The 15,788-nt window shown below is 44.5% G+C and overlaps 1 protein-coding gene across 1 annotated transcript in view; it reads right to left on the minus strand.

Annotated features, from left to right (window-relative positions):
• Positions 1–4,317: 4,317 nt before the first annotated feature.
• The window catches only part of LOC137373305 (cytosolic carboxypeptidase 2-like), an 83,419-nt gene continuing 71,948 nt past the window's right edge, over positions 4,318–15,788 (minus strand). Inside the window, exons 13-19 of the mRNA XM_068038127.1 lie at positions 13,468–13,563; positions 12,063–12,185; positions 9,785–9,913; positions 7,971–8,159; positions 5,245–5,342; positions 5,087–5,196; positions 4,318–4,430 (exon numbers count right to left, since the gene is read on the minus strand). Coding sequence (XP_067894228.1) covers positions 4,318–4,430; positions 5,087–5,196; positions 5,245–5,342; positions 7,971–8,159; positions 9,785–9,913; positions 12,063–12,185; positions 13,468–13,563 — 858 coding nt within the window. The remainder of the gene's footprint in view (positions 4,431–5,086; positions 5,197–5,244; positions 5,343–7,970; positions 8,160–9,784; positions 9,914–12,062; positions 12,186–13,467; positions 13,564–15,788) is intronic.

The raw sequence follows: 15,788 nt of genomic DNA on the forward strand, positions 1-15,788 counted from the left end.
CTCCTCCAGGTTGAACAGCACTCGGAGGAAGCACTGAGGGTGGCATGGGCACAGAATGTACTCTGGGTGGGGAACTTCAATGTCCATCACCAAGAGTGGCTCGGTAGCATCACTACTGATCAAGCTGACCAAGTCCTAAAGGACATAGCTGCTAGACTGGGTCTACGGCAGGTGGTGAGGGAACCAACAAGAGGGAAAAACATACTTGACCTCATCCTCACCGATTTGCCTGCTGCAGATGCATCTGTCCATGACAGTATTGGTAGGAGTGACCACCGCACAGTCCTTGTGGAGACCAAGGCCCATCTTCACATTGAGGATACCATCCGTCTTGTTGTGTGAGACTACCACCGTGTTAAGTGTGGTAGATTTCAAACAGATCTAACAATGCAAAACTGGGCATCCATGAGGCGCTGTGGGCCATCAGCAGCAGAATTGTACTCAACCACAATCTGTAACCTCATAGCGCAGCATATCCCCCACTCTACCATTACCATCAAGCCGGGAGACCAAGCCTGGTTCAAAGAAGAGTGCAAGAGGGCATGCCAGCAGTAGCACCAGGCATAACTCAAAATGAGGTGACAACCCGGTGAAGCTACAACACAGGATTTACCTGCATCCCAAACTGCATAAGCAGCATGCAATAGACAGAGCTAAGTGATCACATAACCAACCGATCGGAGTTAAGCTCTGCAGCCCTGCCACATCCAGTCATGAATGGTGGTGGACAATTAAACAACTAGCAGGAGGAGGTGGCTCCACAAATAGCCCCATCCTCAATGATGGGGGAGCCCAGCACATCAGTGCAAAAGACAAGGCTGAAGCCTTTGCAACAATCTTCAGCCAAAAGTACCAAGTGGATGATCCATCTTGGCCTCCTCCTGAAGTCCCCAGCATCACAGATGCTAGTCTTCAGCCAATTCGATTCACTCCACGTGATATCATGAAATGACTGAAGGTACTGGATACTGCAAAGGCTATGGGCCCTGACAACATTCCAGCAATAGTACTGAAGACCTGTGCTCCAGAACTTGCCGGGCCCCTAGCCAAGCTGTTCCAGTACAGCTACAACACTGGCATCTACCCAGAAATGTGGAAAATTGTCCAGGTATGTCCTGTACACGAAAAGCAGGACATATCTGGGCAATTACCGCCACATCAGTCTACTCCCAATCATCGGTAAACTGATGGAAGGTGCTATCAAGCGGCACTTACTCAGCAATAACCTGCTCACTGATGCTCAGTTTGGGTTCCACCAAGGCCACTCAGCTCCTGACCTCATTACAGTGTTAGCGGGAATGAATCTAGAAGAATCACTCGACACTCAGGTCTGCTCCAATGTCAAACAGTTTATTACGCCAGCCAGCGGGGAGCAGGTCATTGGGCTGTCCAGATGCCTCTCCACCGAACAAAGGAAAATCCACAACAGATATACAGTTACTCAGCCCATCCTGGCTGGACATGATCCAATCATAACGGTTATTGATTACATACATTACACATATTACCAATTAGATTACTCATTAGGCATCATGTGGCTACGTGATCAGCTCATGCAAGCCCCCTGATCATCTTGTGATGTTTCCCAGACCCCCTTATCAACTATCCCTGAGTCTTCACAATGAATCCTTTTACCTTTATCAAGCCTGCATTCCTGATTGCTTCGTGCAGTCTGCAGTTACACAAAGCAGCTGTCTTATACACTGATAAAAGGGGTCCTTTTTGGTCAGGCTGATTGTCTGTGCTAAGCAGTACCATGCTCAAGGCTGCAAGCTAACAAACTTGTCCCACAACGCCTGGGGTAAATACTCCATTTTGTAACAATATGTGGCTATACTTTCAACTTGTATATGAGTATATATATATATATATATATATATTCACTAGGATTATATGAATCTACTTATTCAAATAACATTTAAACAGTATGATATTTACTGCAGGTGCCTCTGCGCTTGGGAATACCCTACAACAACAGCCATGGTTCAAACATAGACAAAAGAACTGAACTCAAGAGGCAAGGTGAGAGTGACTGCCTTTGACATCAAGGCAGCATTTGACCGAGTATGGCATCAACGAGCCCTAGCAAAACTGGAGTCAATGGGAATCAGGGGGAAATCTCTCCACTGGTTGGAGTCATTCCTAGCACAAAGGAAGATGGCTGTGGTTGTTTGAGGTCAATCAGTCAATCATCTCAGCTCCAAGACATCACTGCAGGAGTTCCTCAGGGTAGTGTCCTAGGCCCAACCATTTTCAGCTGCTTCATCAATGACCTTCCTTCAATCATGAGATCAGAGGTGGGATGTTCGTTGATGATTGCATTATGATAGCACCATTCACGACTCCCCAGATACTGAAGCAGTAAAAATGCAGCAAGACCTGGACAACATTCAGGCTTGGGCTGATAGGTGGCAAGTAACATTCGTGCCATACAAATGCCAGGCATTGACCATCTCCAACCAGAGAGAATCTAACCATCTACCCTTGACATTCAATGGCATAACGATCGCTGAATCCCCCACTATCAACATCCTTGGAGTTACCATTAACCAGAAACTGAACTGGCATAGCCATATAAATACCATGGCTACCAGAGCAGCTCAGAGGCTAGGAATCCTGCTGCGAGTAACTCACTTCCTGACTCCCCAAAACCTGTCCACCATCTACAAGACACAAGTCAGGAGTGTGATGGAATACTCTCCACTTGCCTGGATGGGTGCAGCTCCAACAACACTCAAGAAGCTTGACACCATCCAGGTCAAAGTAGCCTGCTTGATTGGCACCCCATCCACCACCTTCAATATTCACTCCCTCCACCACCGACGCACAGTGGCAGCAGTGTGTACCATCTACAAGATGCACTGCAGCAACTTACCAAAGTTCCTTTGACAGCACAGTCCAAACCCACAACCTCTACCACTTAGAAGGAAAAGGGCAGCAGATGCATGGGAACACCACCATGCAAGTTCCCCTCCAAGCCAGACTCCATTCTGACTTGGAGCTATATCTTTGTTCCCTCACTGTGGCTTGATCAAAATCGTGAAACTCCCTTCCTAACAGCACTGTGGGTGTACCTACACCCCAAGGACTGTAGCGGTTCAAGAAGGCAGCTCACCACCACCTTTTCGGAATGGGCAATAAATGCTGGACTAGCCAGCGATGCCCACATCGCACGAGCAAATAAAAAATAATTTAATTTTCTGAAGATGTTGTGCCAGAAGAGAAGCTCATTTGCCTGGAGAGTATATCAAAGATTTCAATGCATGCTAGCTATGAGTTTCTGACCATTTAGGTTGATGGTCAGAAAATAGTAAATTTAAAAATATGAATTGCCAGCAGATAATTCTGGAAGTACAAATTACAAAGATTACCCCTTCATACTTTTTTAAGTTATGAAAAAACTTACATTTATTTCACATCTTTCACAACCCCAGGACTTTCCAAAGAGCTCCACACCAAATGAATTAGATATTAAGTGCAGCTGCTCTCTTATTTATAATTGCAGTACATAATGCAGGCTAACACTTCAAGACACATTTGCCGTGGGTGAATAAACAGCGCTTGTTTTAAGCTCTAGTCTATGTGCCAGACCACTGAGTCCTCGGCTTGCTTCAGCTTGTTACATAAGGTATTGATCTTTCCGCTGTTTGGTGTTTGTGGCTGTGTGCAAAATAGCCACCACCTTTACCAAGATGAGAATAGTCACTGCCTTCAAAGTAATGCATTACATTATGCATGAAGTGTCTTGTGGTGAGTATGGGAAACATAATAAAACACTATGGGGGGGGTGCATTTTCTGAAAACCTCTCCTGCTTTGCTGCCATAAAGTCAGCAGAAACCTTGGTTTTCACAGGTGAATGCTGTTTCCACTAAAGTTATGACATCAGAGCTGGACAATCTCGAAGGAAGTTCATCCGCATTATAATTACAAACTTTTTTCTTAAGTCTATTTATTTATGCAATAAAACTTTGATATCCACTTATCCTTGGTAATCAAAGAGAACATAGGAAGTAGGTACCTCTGAAATGGCAGTACTTTCTTCAGTGTTCAAGAACGCAGGGACCTTTGGGAGAAAATGAAGACAGCCCAGGATTAGCCATAGGCTATAATTACCATTGCAGAATGGCACAGACATCTTCATGTGTAGTTTTATATATTACATGGCATTACCTAGAATTTACAGCACACAACAGGATATCCAGCCTAACAGGTTTATACCAGTATTTATGCTCCACATGAGACTCTTTCCTATTCTATTCCTTTATCCTTCATTTGGTAATCTAGCAGGTTCAGCCTGGACCACTTGACTTCTGACCTCATTTGAGCGTTGGTCCAAAACATGGACAAATGAGCTGAATTCCAGAGGTGAGGTGAGTGTGACTACCCATGACATCATGCAGCATTTGATCGAGAGTGGCATCACGGAGCCCTAGCAAAATTCAAATCAATGGGAATCAGGGGAAAACGTTTCACTGGATGGAGTCATATTTCGCACCAAGGAAGATGGATGTGGTTTTGGAGGCCAATCATCTCAGCCCCAGTACATTGCTGCAGGAGTTGCTCCGGATACTGTCCTAGACCCAATCATCATCAGCTGCTTCCTTATTATGTCATAGGTGGAGATATTCAGTTCCATTCACAATCCCTCAGATAAAGAAGCAGACCATGCTTGCATGCAGCAAGACCTGAAGAACATTCAGGCTTGGGCTGATAAGTGATAAGCAACATGCATGCCACACAAGTGCCAGACAATGTCCATCTCCAACAAGAAAGAGTCTAAACACCTCCCCTTGTCATTGATGAATTCCCCACCAACAGTATCCTTGGGGGTCACCACTGACCAGATACATAACTGGACTGACCACGTAAATACTGTGGCTACAAGGAAAGGTCAAAGGCTGGGTATTCTCTCGTGAGTAATTCACCTCCTGACTCCCCAAAGCGGGAGGTGGGGGGTGCCATTCCAGTCAATGGCAATAGTTGTCACCGCAGCAAGATACCACCCCCCACAGCTCTCACCAAACACTCCCCTACCCCTTCAACGGGGCCTGCCTGGCTGGCCCCGGCAAATCCAACCCCACTTACCTTGGCTCCACGGCCTCCTCCATCTTTGTTGCTCTGGGCTTCCTGCAGTTCCAGCGGTGTCCACTGCTCTCAGTGGACTGGCCAGCAGCTCTTGGGGAGGGATCTTTTCCCTTAAAGGAGACACATCTCCGACGGCAGGAAGTTAATTACCTGCCCACTGTTGAATTCGGCCGTGGGTCCGATAAGGGGCCAAGGTGGGGTCGACCCCTTTCTTCCGCTGGAACTGCAGGAATAATCTCGTCCAGCTCCCAGTTTGCTGTAAGAGTTCAGTTAAAAGTCCTGTTAGTTCAAAACTTGGCCCATTTCTGGTGATTGTCAATTTACAAACTGCCTTTACAGAACAGCCGCTTGATCCTTTAATGTCCGTTTACTTTAAGTTAAATGCATTCTTGCTGCAGGACTGACTAGAGGACTGGTGGATAGCTAACGTAACACCTATATTTAATAGAACATGTCCAGGGAATTATAGACCAGTCAGCTAAACATTGGTGGTAAGAAAAATAATGGAATCCCTACTAAAGAAGAAAATAGAAGACTACCTAGAAACAAAAACTATAATGAATAGTCAGCATGTATTTCAAAAGGGAAAAATCTTGCTTAACCAACCTTATTGAATTCTTTGAGGAGGTGACAGAGAGAGTAGATAATGGTAATGTCATAGATGTAATTTATTTGGATTTTCTAAAGGCCTTTGATAAGGTGCCCCATAATGGACGAATGAATAAGGTCAGAGAATGTGGAATCAGGGGACAAGTAGCAGAATGGATTGTTAGTTGGCTCGAGAAAGAAAGCAGAGAGCGGGAGTAAAGGGTAGTTTATTCACAGTGGCAGGGGGTGGGTAGTGGTGTTCCACAAGGATCAGTGCTGGGACAGCTGCATTATATTAATGATTTGGCCTTTGGAATCAAAAACACAATTTCTAAATTTGTGGATGACACCAAATTGGGGGAGATAGTCAATACTGAGGAGGACTGCAACAAATTGCAGGTGAACAAAAATAGATTTGCAGAATGGTAAATAATTGATAAATGCAGTTCAACACAGATAAATGTGAGGCAGTAAATTTTGGTAGAAAGAATAAAGAGATCACTTATTACTTGGAAGCTGTGAGTCTCGGTGGGGTAGATGAACAAAGGGATCTCGGAATACAAATACACCAGTCACTAAAAGTTGCACCACAGGTTCGCAAGGCTATAAAAAAAAACATGTAATAGGCTTTATTTCTGGAGGAACAGAATTGAAAAGTAAGGAGATTATGCTAAACCTGTATCAAACTGTGGTTAAACCACATTTAGAGTACTGCGTGCAGTTCTGGTCATCATATTATAAACAGGATATAGAGGCATTGGAGAGGGTGCACAGAAGATTTACAAGGTTGATGCCAGAAGTGCGTGGGGATACATATCAGGAAAGGACAAACAGGCTGGGTGTCTTTTCTCTTGAAAAAGGAAGGCTGAGGGGTGACCTGATAGACGTCTTTAAAATTATGAAAGGTTTTGATAGAACGGATACAGAGACAATGTTTCCACTTGTGGGGAAGGATAGATCCAATTACCCCCAGCAGCAACTACACCTTCACTTGTACCCGCTGTGGGAGAATCTGCTGGTCATGGATAGGCCTGACTAGCCACCAGCGGGCCTGCCGCCTGCGAAGAAATGCCAAGAGATCCAAATTTAAGGGACTTATCTCAACCATTGAACTCCTGTAGCCAAACTGTAACTAGCACTTACAAGCTAATGATCCGTGGGTTCTAGTGTTTTCGGGTGGACACCCACATCCCTTGGAAATGCTAATCTCAAATACAGTTTCATGAGGGCAAAGCTCATTCACCAATCTGATGATGCTGATAAACCAGAATCTTACCCATCGAAACACCTTCATGTGTTAACGGACTATTCACGAACCCAAGATGTGGAATTGTTGCAAGATTTTAAAAGTTAGAATTAAAAGCAGGATGAGTTTGTGTCTATCGTTGTCGTGGTGTGATTTTTGTACTATAAGAAATGTATGTTCATGGAGAAGAGCAGTGACTTGCAAGGATAATCATGGGCAGACTTGATCATCTGCACAGATGGAAACGTAGTTCTCTGAGTGCTCGACAAAGTGAGTGCAGTTCAGAAATTAAGGGACAGCATTTGTGAGTATTGATTTAACTTAAAGGGAGCAGGGTACTGATGTCTGTAAGTTATCCATGGCACAATAAGCTGTTAAAAAAAATACCGAGTGTACTGAGTTGTGAACCTTGACCATTTTCCACACCTGGAGGGGTTCAGGTTGGAATTTAGAGTTAGGAGTATAAGAGGGAGAGGTGGGGATTCACCTGCCTATAGTACTACACCTTTTCTAACAAATTATTAAATATATGTAGTAATGCCCCTGCCAGCTCTTCCCTAGATTCTTTTAACATGCATTGATGCAATCCATCTGAAGCAAAGGTTTTATTCTTTTTGAGTTTGATTAGTTTGTTTAATGCATCCCTTTTTATTTTAAATGCATTTATCTCATCTCATCATCCAATGTCATGTTTAGTGGACAAGACAGACAAGGCTATTACATCCAGCACAAGGTATACTGCAGACCTGCTGCTCAAGCACCCCATATGACACTCTTTCAGGATAGACCACCATTTTTAAAATTGGTTTATGAGGTGAGGGGCGGACTTTCTTTCTGTGTCATTTCCTAAGCCGTTGGGTATGGTTGGATAGCTGCACCTCCTCCAACTTTCCCTTGGTTTGCACTCTCAGGGCCTCCCTTTATGACTGTAACCTCCATGAATAACAAAGCGCCATATCAGTGCGCAGTCTATTTTATTACAATGAAGTCCAAACTGAAAACAAGCCTACTCTTCTTTAACACTGTGCTTCTCCAAATGACTACAAGTACCTTTCCTTCATCCATTGTACTGTTTCTCCGAGGTAAAACCTCAGGACCAGGATTCGATAAGGTGGTTGGTTGCTTTTTCTCTTGCCTATGTTCATACACATGCTCATGCTTTACAAATTGGTCATGGGACTGAGGTTGTGCTCTTATTGTGGCACCTTCCACCTGGCAAGAAGCTGTTTCTGGCTGCATCTATAAGAAAGACAGATTTAAGGTAATTGGTAGAAGGATTAGCGGGGATATGAGGAAAAGCTTTTTCACCCAGAAGGTGGTGGGTGTCTGGAATTCACTGCCCGGATTGGTAGTGGAGGCAGAAACCCTCAACTCATTTAAAAGGTACCTGGACATGCACCTGAAGTGCTGTAACCTGCAAGGCTATGGACCAGGTGCTGGAAGGTGGGATTAGAATGGGCAGCTAATTTTTTCAGCTAGCGCAGACACAATGGGCTGAATGGCCTCTTTCTGTGCCGTAATGTATCTATTGTTTTGTGGTTCTATGGACAGACTTGCATTTCAAAAGCACCTTTCACGACCTCAGTACCTCCCCAAGCATTTTACAGCCATTAAATTACTTTTGAAGTGCTGTTACAATTGTACTGTAGGAAACACAGCAGCCAAGATTCACACAGCAAGATCCCACAAATAGCAATGAGATATTGATCAGATCATCTGTTTAATGATTTTTGGTTTAGAGATAAATATTGGCTAGGACACCAGGGAGAATTCCCATGCTCTTGTTCAAAGAGCACTGCAGCATCTTTTATGTCCATCTGACAGGGTAGAAGGAAACTCAGTTTAACGTCTCATCTGAAAGATGGCACTTCCGACAGTGCAGCGCAACCTCAGTACTGCACTCAGTGTCAGCCTAGAACACTCTTAAGTCTCTGGTGTGGGATTTGAACCTACAAGCTTCTGACTCAGAGGCGAGTGCTACCCACTGAGTCAGTGCAACCTTTGAGCCAATGGTTTGCTGTGGGCACCTTGGTAAATGTTCACACATGTAGTGTTTAGAGGGTGAAGGCCAAAACCTGGCTTGTGCTAGTGTCCTGAGAGATGGCAGTTCAAGCAGGTGGACTCCAACCGTTACCATTCCACTGGGCCCTGGATCTGTGTCCCCACTACTCAGTGAGATGACTGAGACCTATAAGATTCTGAAAACACAGAGACAGCATACATCACAGCTGCCATGGTTTTGAAGCTTTTGGCAAGCTACTCTGAGCAAAGCAACCCTTACCGCTGCTATGGTGCCAATATCCAAGTCACCAACATATTGGTGAGGGGTTTGAAATGAATGACCCAGACGCAAACCGGAAAGAGGCATGAGCCTCATTAGCCCATGCAAATTGGGGGCTGATGACCTCAATAGTGGTCCTAAAAGGGTCTGCTCTGATAACATAAAACAGGCTGGTAATTTAGTTTTTTTATTGGGGGGGGAGGGGAATCAGCCCACCGAAATTGGTACCTGTGATATCCATGCCTGCATGGCTCTCCCACAGGACTGCCTTCCCCCCTTTCCCTTTAACTTCCCTGGATATCCTGAACTCCGTAGTGGAGCAAGTGGAGCAGCCAAATTTTTGAGCCTCTCTGATCAACGAGTTGTTACAACAGCATGGTAATGAGGCCCCATCATTACATTTGTTCAAGTCTCAGTTAAGGTCTCAGACAGTTCTTGCAGGAGGGTTGGGTTGAGTGAGAGGGCAGACTCACTCTGCCCACCTCGTGCCCAATGGACGCAGTCAAGTGACAATTCATCCCTAGGAATGGTAAAAATCTAGAATTTGCAACATTTCTATCTGAATAGTTAAGCATGCTCAAACCTTTTGGAAAGTCTGATGATTGGCGATCTGTACATCCTCTGTCCTTTTGCATTTGCCCCTATTTCTCGAACATTCCTGCTGCTGAGGGACAAACTCTACTGAAGAAGGTTTAAAGTCTTGACAGTCAGCCTAATACAAAGGGAAGGAGGAGAGAATAGTTCAGAGTGGATTGTGGCTAAGCACTGAGTGGTTCAGTGCACGATGCCATGGCGTGGTACAGTGCATTCCCCAGTTCTGGGCATGTCTATGTGTCAAAGAAATCATGCACCTGCCCACTTGGTCGGGTGTACAGACTTAAAATCATTTAAAAGACAAATGATGAAAATCCAAATTGCAATCAATGGGCTGGAAAAATCTAGGGACGAGCTGGGACCTGGGGGGTGTGGGGGAGTCTGTAAAATGGTATGGGAAGGCAGTGGGTGGAATGCCTATCATTCTCCCGCCACCATGCCACTTTACCTGTGGTGGGGAAGGTGAAGGATGGTCCACCACCCAGAAGCAATTTGAGACACTTAACGAACCAATTAAGGGCCACTTCCCACCACCGCTGGCATTTTACCAGCTGTGGGTGGGTCCTCCGTCACGTGGGTGACTGCCTGGTAAACACTGGCAGCCGCCCTGCAGGAGTGGGTTGGGGAGGTTCCCTCTTCTTTGGGCACTCAGTGGCCCATGGAGGGGCTCCCCCCGGTGGTAATGGCCACCCCTGCAACAACCCAACTCCCCCCACAACTACCCTCACCACTTTCTAGCCCATTGTCGGAATCCCAGCCGTAATGGCAAAATTCAGCCCCATGTTTGCAAAACACCTAAGAAACGAATACAAGGTAGGAATTACTGTTGCCGTTAGTTATGAACAAACATTTAACATGGTTGTCTGACATTCTTCTATTTTATTATAAAAGAGGGGTTAATCTGAGTTGGATTAACAACTTCATTACAGCAGCAAATAGATAAATGTTAATTGGGCACATTAGATGTTTCTCTGTCACTGTCAACAACACTACCTTCAATCATTCCAAGTGTTATTTAGTTGCACTGTTGTAACACTTGAATTGATTGGTTTTCCAATTCATGTTACTGCCCAAGTGGGTCAAGTGGAATCTTGTAATTCCATACTAGAACTGAGACAACCATTGTGTTTGATGAGTAAGTTCTTGATCCCTAAGAAAATGTATTTGTAACAAGAAAAGGAAAATCCCCTCAATCCTGTTTCTTCCACAGGCCATGTACAATCTACACCCCGGTATGGATGCTATCCTGAGTCTCTATGCAGAGAAATATTTCTGATTCCCGAAGGCAATCTGCAAATTTCTTGAATATTCATCCATCAGGTACCCTGGTTTGGAGAAATCGCAGCAAGTGTTTGAAAGTGATGACTCCTTATGCTAAGAGAGTCCAAAAGCAGAAGAAAAACAGCTAGGGTCAGAAAAGAAAGAGCTTACATTTTGTACATAACATCTTTCACGGCCTCAGGACATCCCAAAGCAGGATGAAGTACAACCAATGAAGTACTTTTGAAGTACTTATTATGTAGTGGGAGGGCAGGCAACATCAGAAGCCCAGCCACCCTGGATCTTTTTTTGCGAAGCCCAGTGAGCTGGATACAGAGCTGCAAAGCAATAGGTATCAACCCTTTGCTTTCAGCCAGGGAACACAGGGCGGCACAGTGGCACAGTGGTTAGCACCACAGCCTCACAGCTCCAGTGACCCAAGTTTGGTTCTGGGTACTGCCTGTGTGGAGTTTGCAAGTTCTCCCTATGACTGCATGGGTTTCTGCCGGGTGCTCCAGTTTCCTCCCACTGCCAAAGACTTGCAGGTTGATAGGCAAATTGGCCATTGTAAATTGCCCCTAGTGTAGGTAGGTGGTAGGAGAATTGTGGGGATGTGGTAGGGAATATGGGATTAATGTAGGATTAGTGTAAATGGGTGGTTGACGGTCAGCACAGACTCGGTGGGCCGAAGGGCCTGTTTTGGTGCTGTATCTCTCTATGACTGAACAGAGGTACAAGTAGACCTGAGAGGGAGAGAGTAAAAGGGGAATGTGGTGGTCTGGGAGCAGGAGAATGCATAGTTGTCCTCAAGGAGAAGAAAAATTGCAGGGATTATGGCGAAAGAGTGGGACTAATTAAATTGTTTTACAAAAGAGATGGCTCGATGCCCCTCCTTCTATTCTATGTCCTGTGTTCCTGGGCTGCACACTAAAAGCTGAGGGACTGATTTGCATCCTCCTTTCCAAGCAAGAAGAGGGGACTTGTACAATTTGTAATGCTGCACTTACCACCACAATTGCGGCAGAGTCCAGGTCACTGCTATTTTGATAGGGAACTTGAAACAAGCGGTCCTGCTGTTTTCCTGCATTTATTTGTTTTGGTTCCTTGGGTGTCTGTGGTTGCTGTACAAGCTAAACATGAGACATGATGAAAATGTTAATCTGTACTCAGGATATGGGTGTTACTGGCAATAACAGCATTTTTGCCCATCTCTACATTTCCCTGATTCAAGGTTACAACATAGTAAGGTACTGAAATAAAAACAGAAAATGCAAGAAATATTCAGCAAGTTTTATTCTTCTGCCATCGACCTGAAACACTGACTCTGTTTCTCTCTCCACAGATGCTGCCTGAACTGCTGAGTATTTTCCCACATTTTCTGTTTTTATTTCAGATTTGCAGCATCTGCAGTATTTTGATTTTTTTTGGTGTGGACTTGGATCCACATGTCAGTCAGATCATCCCTTACCTGAAGGACATTAGTGAACCCATTGGATTTTTTATAACAAACTGGCAGCTTGAAATGGCCAGTTTACCTGGTGCGACTGTGGGATTTAAACTCTGGAATATTAGTTCAATACCATAACCATTACACTATCATACCCAATAAAGCGGCAGAGCTCACAAATTAGCACTCCCAATGTACAGCTTTTGCACATGCAAAATTTGGTCACAGAAGTTGGTACATTTCTCGTGTTTCCATTCTTTTTCTTGTAGTCATGATTAAAATCGTACTGAAGGTTAACCTTTCCCATCTATGAGTATCTTCTCTTTTTTTTTAACATGTTCTTAGATGAAGGGTGAGACATACAAGCCAGTATTTATTGCCTGTACCTAGTTGTACTGAAGTTATTAAGAGTACAAGACTAGAGTCACATGTCGACCAGATTAGGCAGGGTTATTGTAGGTTCCCTTTGCTTAAGGAACCCACTGCATTTTTACAACTTTTATTTGCCTTATTTCATGGTCTTTGATTTAAGCACCAACCCACAAATTACCAGATCCATTGAATCCAATATCCCCTGCTCTTTCCTCAATTTTTCCACATTCAAGCATTTATCCAATGCCAATTTGAAAGTTACTATTGAACCTGCTTCCACCACTCCGTCAGGCAGTGGATTATAGATTGCAACAACTCACTGCGTAAAACAAATTATTCTTATCCCCCTCCCTTTCTCTCTTTCCATTCATTTGTGTCACCATTCCTCCACATTCTCTCTATCTCTGACCCGTTCTCTTCCTCTTTCTCTCTCTCGTTCTCTCTGTATCTCCCTCACTGTATCGCTCGTGTCTTTCTCTCCCTGTATCTCCCTTCTTGTCTCCCTAATTTTGTATCTCTCCCTCTAGGTCTCTCTCTGTACATGTCTTTCTCTGTATCTCTCTATCTATATCTCTCTCTCTGAGATTCCGCACCTGGTAATGCTTTGCAGTATCCAACACTTTACGGATTAAATAGGAATCTTGTCTTTGTTGTTTGGTTTTCAATTGTTTTTTCCTGTTTGACGCATTCTGCAAAACAGAGGGTGATGCGGCTTATTCACAGTTCAAATGGTGCAGTCAAAGTTTTCTTATTGTCAAAGCCAGTGTATCTCTCTATAAATACTGAGTGTAAAAGTGCCCCAGGTGTTAACTCCATTCAATAATAACACAATGATGTTATAACAATGACACTGCAATGCTAGAACTACAGGGTCCAGCAACCATATTGCGCTATGACAGACCCACTGCAGTCACTCTCTTTCACTCCTTCCCCAGTCTCTGGTGGAGCCCAGGGAGCCTGCTAAAATTATGAAAGATGTACTCATCCCAGCAAATTGGTTACTCAACTACAGTGGCATCACTACTGAGCTTGACCTAGTCCTCAACCAATCTTCAGCTCTAACAGGAGTTGTTGAACAGTAATGAGGATCCGGATGATTTACTCTTGCTTACCTAGCTGAGATCAGCTAGCTGGGCATTTAACCTGGGTTCTTCTGATCTAAATGAGCCTACTGGTGCCATTTAGTCACCTGAGTCTCCAGGGGAGCTGTGTAAATGTTTTAATTAATCCAGGTAACCATGTGAATTCTTCCTTGAGAAAAAAACTCTACACTCTTACAACAGCCTTGCAATGAGTGTGTTAGTGAGCAATTACTTCCACCAGAGTCCAAGTAGAAGTGATCAAGTAGGGCATCACAACAGTGGCCCTAATGCGCAAATTTTGTCAGGGACTCATATTCGAGTTACTTAGCTGCTTAGTGCAGTGGTATGTTTATCTTTGATTGACCTACCAAGCTGAGCCCATCCTGTTTGGCTTTGCCTCTCATCCAATGCCTCTTTCCTGGATGCCCAGTCAAGCTAAGTGCAACAATGCACAACTTCAATGTCCTCCTCAACCCTGAGCTGAGCTTCAAATCTTCACATCCAGTCCATCACTAAGATTGCTTATCTTCCCCTTTGAAATATTGCCCAGATCTGTCCCTACCCCACCACCAGTGCCTCTAAAACCCTCAATCATGCCCTGATCAACTTTATACTAGACTTTTACTAACACTGTCCTCAGAGAGCTTCCAAGCAGCACTCTCGATAAACTTCATTGCATTCAGAACTCTGCCAACTACTTCCTGTCCCAAACCAGCATCCCTGTTCTTGATGACCTCCATTTGTTCCTTGTCCCTTAGTGCATTGAGTTCAACATTACTTTTTGTCAACTACAAATTCCTCCATGGCATTGCTTCTGCCTATCTCTCAAAACTTCACCCAGCTCTGTGCATCCTCCACTCTTTGAACTCTGGTCGACTGTGCACTCCCTTCACTATTTCACCATCAGAGAATCATAGAAAGTTTAAGGAACAGAAAGAGGCCACTTGGCCCATTGTGTCTGTGCTAGCCAAAAAATGATCCACCTATTCTAATCCCACCTTCCAGCATTTGGTCCGTAGCATTGCAGTTTACTGCACTTGAGGTGCATATCCAGATTCCATTTGAATGAGTTGAAGGTCTCTGCCTCAACTACCCTTTCAGGCAGTGAGTTCCAGACCCCCAACAGCCTCTGGGTGAAAAGGTTTTTCCTCATCTCCCCTCTAATTTTTCTACCAATCACTTTAAATCTATGCCCCCTCGTCACTGACCTCTCTGCTAAGGTGAATAGACCCTTCACCGCTACTCTATCCAGGCCCCTCAACATTTTGTACATTTCAATCAGATCTCCCCTCAGCCTTCTCTGTTCCAAGGAGAATAACTGCACCCTATCCAATCTTTCCTCACAGCTGCATTTTCCCAGTCCTGGCAACATCCTCGTAAATCTCCTCTCTACCCTCTCTCGTGCAATTACATCCTTTCTGCAATGAGGTGACCAGAACTGCACAAAGTACTCCAGTTGTGGCCTAACCAATGAGTTATACAGTTCCAGCATAATCTCCCTGCTCTTGTAGTCTATACCTCGGCTAATAAAGGAAAGGATTCCATATGCCTTCTTAACCACCTATTGAGCTGTCCTGCTACCTTCAGGGATCTATGGACATTCACTCCAAGGTCCCTCACTTCCTCTACACTGCTCACTATTTTCCTATTAATCGTGTATTTCTTTGCCTTGTTTGACCTCCACAAATGCATCACCTCACACTTAGAGTCATAGAATTACACAGCACAGAAACAGGCCCTTTGGCCCATTGTGTCTTTGCCGGCCATCAAGCACCTATCTATTCTAATCCCATTTTCCAGCACTTGGGCCCGTAGCCTTGTATGCTATGACA

The sequence above is a fragment of the Heterodontus francisci genome, chromosome 9 (genome assembly GCF_036365525.1).
Source record: "Heterodontus francisci isolate sHetFra1 chromosome 9, sHetFra1.hap1, whole genome shotgun sequence".
NCBI classification, from domain to species: Eukaryota; Metazoa; Chordata; class Chondrichthyes; order Heterodontiformes; family Heterodontidae; genus Heterodontus; species Heterodontus francisci.